The sequence below is a fragment of the Pteropus alecto genome, unplaced genomic scaffold (assembly GCF_000325575.1).
Source record: "Pteropus alecto unplaced genomic scaffold, ASM32557v1 scaffold137, whole genome shotgun sequence".
Lineage (NCBI taxonomy): Eukaryota > Metazoa > Chordata > Mammalia > Chiroptera > Pteropodidae > Pteropus > Pteropus alecto.
The window spans coordinates 2,117,050-2,121,560 of record NW_006440135.1 but is presented as its reverse complement, the minus strand read 5'-3'; the positions used below and the strand labels follow the sequence as shown (position 1 = coordinate 2,121,560).

At 51.4% G+C, this 4,511-nt stretch overlaps 1 protein-coding gene across 1 annotated transcript in view; it reads left to right on the top strand.

The window, feature by feature from the left end:
* Positions 1–3,949: 3,949 nt before the first annotated feature.
* ADAMTS16 (ADAM metallopeptidase with thrombospondin type 1 motif 16) overlaps positions 3,950–4,511 on the top strand; it is a 106,662-nt gene continuing 106,100 nt past the window's right edge. Inside the window, exon 1 of the mRNA XM_025050503.1 lies at positions 3,950–4,002. Coding sequence (XP_024906271.1) covers positions 3,950–4,002 — 53 coding nt within the window. The remainder of the gene's footprint in view (positions 4,003–4,511) is intronic.

Sequence of the window (4,511 nt, the reverse complement as noted above, 5' to 3'; positions counted from 1 at the left end):
GTTGGGCCAGGTTTTCTTTAGAGGCTGATACAGGACACTGTTCCCAGCGGACGGTGTGTCTGGACATCCAGGCCGAGTCTCGCAGACAAAGCGCGCGTGCTCTGTCTAATCTTGGTTGTCGCCCCCCACCCCGTGCCTGAAACACGGTACAGCCAACCCGCACGTCTCTGCTGCTCTCTCTTCCCTTGGCCGCATCTCAGGTAAAATTTCGACTGTGCCGTCTTTTGGAAAACATATCTATTAAATATTCACGATCCGCATTCGACACTAGTAGATGCGGCGAAATAGATCAGGTCGAAGGAGTGAGCGTCGCTTCGTTACGCGGTTCGTGAGCACGATGGAAGCGTTCACAGAGGAGACCATATGGGCAGGGTGTAGGCGCCAAGAGAAAAGAGGAGTTATTCATCGTGGGTTTTATTTTATGTCTTCTTGATGCTTTGACAGCTGGTCCTCGCTAACCTGGCAGAGATGGCCACTCACAGGGCTAGGCTGCTACGCACCTTCCATACACAAAACGACCAACCCCAGGCCCTACCTGCCCCCTTCATCGGGGATCACACACTTGGGCAGCTGTTTCCCTGCCCCGCTCCCCGCTGGCACCCGACACTGAGAACAGCCCCACGTCCTAGAGCCCGCTGTCAACGCCTCAAGCTGTCTACACCGCCTGACCTGTTCCTTCCTGCAGGAGCCACGATAAAAGCTCTCGGCCCCATTACCCTGTACTCCCTCTGCCTCCCGACCCTGGTGCTTCCGCGCGTGGCCCTGTCATGTGGCGCACCTTCTCCTCTTGGGGTCTGTAAATAACAAACTAGGTTTACAGTGACAGTCATCTCTTGATCTGTGAGTTTCATCGTATGTGAATAACAGCAAGAAAATCTGTATTTTTAAACAGAGGGGAAGATGATGAATAAATGGAGTGATCGGTAAGGAAGAAGGCTTCGAGGAGGGTGCAGCGTCAGCCAGCCTGGGTTCCCTCTGAGCTTTGCTCTGGTACCTAAAATAAATCAACCTGCCAGGTAGGTAGGCAGGTAGGTAGATGGATTGATGATTTACATAAATTATCTTTCTCTTCAACGTTTACCGTAACACGTGAAATAGGTGGTCTCCTGGGAAAATGAAGAACACTGGAGTTAAGAGACTGCTAAACATGCAAAAATGGTAAAAAGCAGATTTAGTAACACCCAGGTTTGACTTCAAAGTCAGCAAGCTGTTGGCTCCAGGATTTGCCCCGTAATCATTCCTTTGAACAGCAGCGTTCCATACTTTGTTTCGGTGGCGTCTGCCGGCCACACGTGGGACCCTCGGGGCCGAAGCGTCATGCGTCCTTCCGCACGGTTTCCGAGCGTCTGTCCCTGCGCGGTGCAGGCTGGGAGAGCGCCGCAGCTCGACGTCGGGTCACCGATTTCTCCCTCCGTGGTCAGGCACGGCCTCCTCTCATATTCTTGCTTTCAGGAATCACATTCTATTTTCATAAAATGTTCATCTTTTTTCATCAGCAGCTATTGTGTTTCATGACGAACTTCTCTCGTTTCGCAATTTCCTCTCGTTATTATTCCATTATTATTATTCACTCCATGATCACTTTCGTTACTTTTAGATAAATTCAAGGATCTATCGATATTGCTTTTAACTTCCCTTACCCTGGAACAGGATCATCCAGTTTTATCAGTTTGTTCTGTTGTTTATTTTTCTAGGTATGATTCTGTCGGAGGTGATTTGCATCTTGGTTCTGAGCTCATCTTCATGGACGATTTCTCTGACTCAGAATAACTCAGCATCTCCCACTGAGATCTCCCGGACAAGGAAAATAAGACAGATTTTGTTTATACACACGCCTCCATCTAATTCTCTAAAATCTTTCCACTCAACGTGAGAGATCCACGGGCAGAGACCTCTCCTGTCTGTGTGCTTCACTCTGTGCCCAGCCACCAGAACCCTGATCGGTGCATAGGAGACAGGTAATAAATATCCGTTGGATGAATAAAGAAGTGAATGCTCCAAGTGCAATCTCCAATCTCCCATGCTGGCAGACAAAAACTGTTGTAACTTTTAAAAATTGCGGGTTATACAAATTAAAAATATAATAATAATAATGGTAACGATACGACTTAAATTTCATGCATTCATTCTGGGGTCACTGTACCTTTTCCATCGTGTCTCCTGGTCCTCACTGCATTTTCAAAGCTATGAGATACGTGTGGCATGATGACACGCGTGTCGTTTCTGCTCAGGGGGAAATCGAGAATCACAGTGCTATAAAAAATACGGAACAGGCAACAGTAACCACTTAATTTGCACCTTGCTACTTTGCACATTGCCGGAGAAATGTTACATGATTTTAGAATGATGTTTTTCTTTAGCTCAACATGAATGCATTGGGGTGTGACTCTGTGTGGCTTCAGTGGAATAAAGGGGTGATATACGCACACTTTCACTTAAAACGATTATTGCACTCAGTCCTCTAAAAGGCACGTATGGCATGGTTATCACCTCCGGTGCCCTCGGTACTGAGGCTGTGCTCACTAACCCTGTCCCAACCCGCTAGCATGTTAGGATAAGGAGCAGAGTCCACGCTTCTAAGACATAGGTTTCTTTGGCTTTTGAGATGATACAAAATAAAAAAAAAATTAAAAAAATAAAAAACCCTATGTGCTGACCTAGTGGAACGAGCTATTGCTTAGACTCCCGTGGAGAGAATTCAAAAATAAATTTGCAAAATTTTTCTTTGGACCGTATCTGCTGTTTGATTTTGCAATCGGAAGAAGGACGTCATTGTCACTCTCTGTCACACGGGTGGAATGGGACACAGAATGCATTTTGTTTTCTGGAGGTTCTGCTGCCCCCGTGATGCGTGAGTTTCCTGAGACAATGAATCCTGTTCGCTCAGGCTTCCCTACGTCGAAAAGCACGTATGTTCTGGCTTTTCGCTACATCCGGCGCATGTTCTGAGGGGTTGGTTGATGTAAAAGGCAGTGGCTTTGACACACGCTGGCCACGTACCTGGCCCGGAGCTTCCTGGGATGCAGTCACCTCCTGAACATATCAGAAGACACCTTTACCCTCTCACGCTTGGGAAGTTCCCAGGACTTCAGCAGCTCTGTGCCGCCACGGGAAGACCAGGCATAGTGATCTTGCTGTAAGTCCTAGGCGCATCCTGGCCTCCTGTTCCTGGCCTTTCTCACGCCCGGTCCTCCCCAGGCTGGGGTCGGCCTTTCCCCTGTGTTACCCGGAGAATAGAGAGGCCCAGGATGAGCCCCGAATTCAGTGAGCGGCTGAAGGAACTAGAAAAATGTCATTTCCTTCTTCACAATAGAGACTCATTTTGGTATTACTGAAAAAAACCAAAATCCTGAAAGCAGATCCTTCTAGAGCATCCGTCTGAAGTCGTGAGAGCCCTGGTGTCTTCGTGAGATGCCGACTAGACCTGGAGAATCTGGCTCCCTCGCACGCTGCACGAGACCTAATCGGAGATGATGGGACATCCCCGCCACCACGCAGGCGGTGCCCTGCATGCAGGACAAAGGGCACCTCGCCTCCTGCAGAATCTTTGTGGGACCCTGAAGCTCTACCCAACCCCAGGCCCCAGTTTCCTCCAGTGCAAGCGCCCGGCCCTGGGCACAGAGGCAGACACTTTCGGGAAGTGAGGGAGGCGATGGTGGCAGATGTTTTTAAAGCCACTCCCAATGCAGGACTTTATGTAAAAATATTTGCACTTTTGAAGTGTCGTGTTTAAAAATAAATAAATAAATGAATGAATATGAGCGACGGGGTGGCAGATGTGGAGCAGGGACCAGCCCCTGCCCAGCCAGGGTTCTGCTGTCAGCGCCCAGGCGGAGGCACCTCCAGACTCAGGGCTAGCTGGCGAAGGGGCCAGGGACCACTTCCTCCACTTCCTCCCCCGCCCTCCTCTCCAAAATGTGCAAAATACACAGATTTGGCTGAAGCGACTATGGGGACGCTGGGGCCACCAAAGCAGGAGCTCAGACCTGACACCTGCGGGAGGTGAGTGGCCAGGGAGGTGAAGAGCACCCAGCGAAGCAGAGTGGACGCCAGCACTAACACGGGCACGCGCTCGCGCACGCGCGCATACGCACGCACACGCGTGCATACATCAGTGGGCAGCGATGCACATACGCGCACACCGAGGCGCACGTACACCTGTGCACGCAGTCAAGTGCACACACGTGCGTGTCCTTCCTCCCTTCCTCTCTCCCTCATTCCCCATAAAGTACCCGGGCGCGGTGTATTGCCTGGCCTGTGGCCGCGCTCCGGCCGCTCCTGGGGCCCCTGGCGCAGCGGGCACAGCCGTCCAGCCCTCCAGATGGACCAGCTGCAACCAGCCCCCCAGCAGACTCCCAGCAGCCCCCGCACAGGCGCCTGAGGCAAGGCCAGTGGAGGGCAGCCGAGATCCCGAGGCCCGAGCGCACCTCCAGCCTCCGGCAGACGACTGCGCAGAAGACTGAGCTTCTCCAACTCCCCCACCCGGCTCCCATCACTTCATAAGCCCGGGG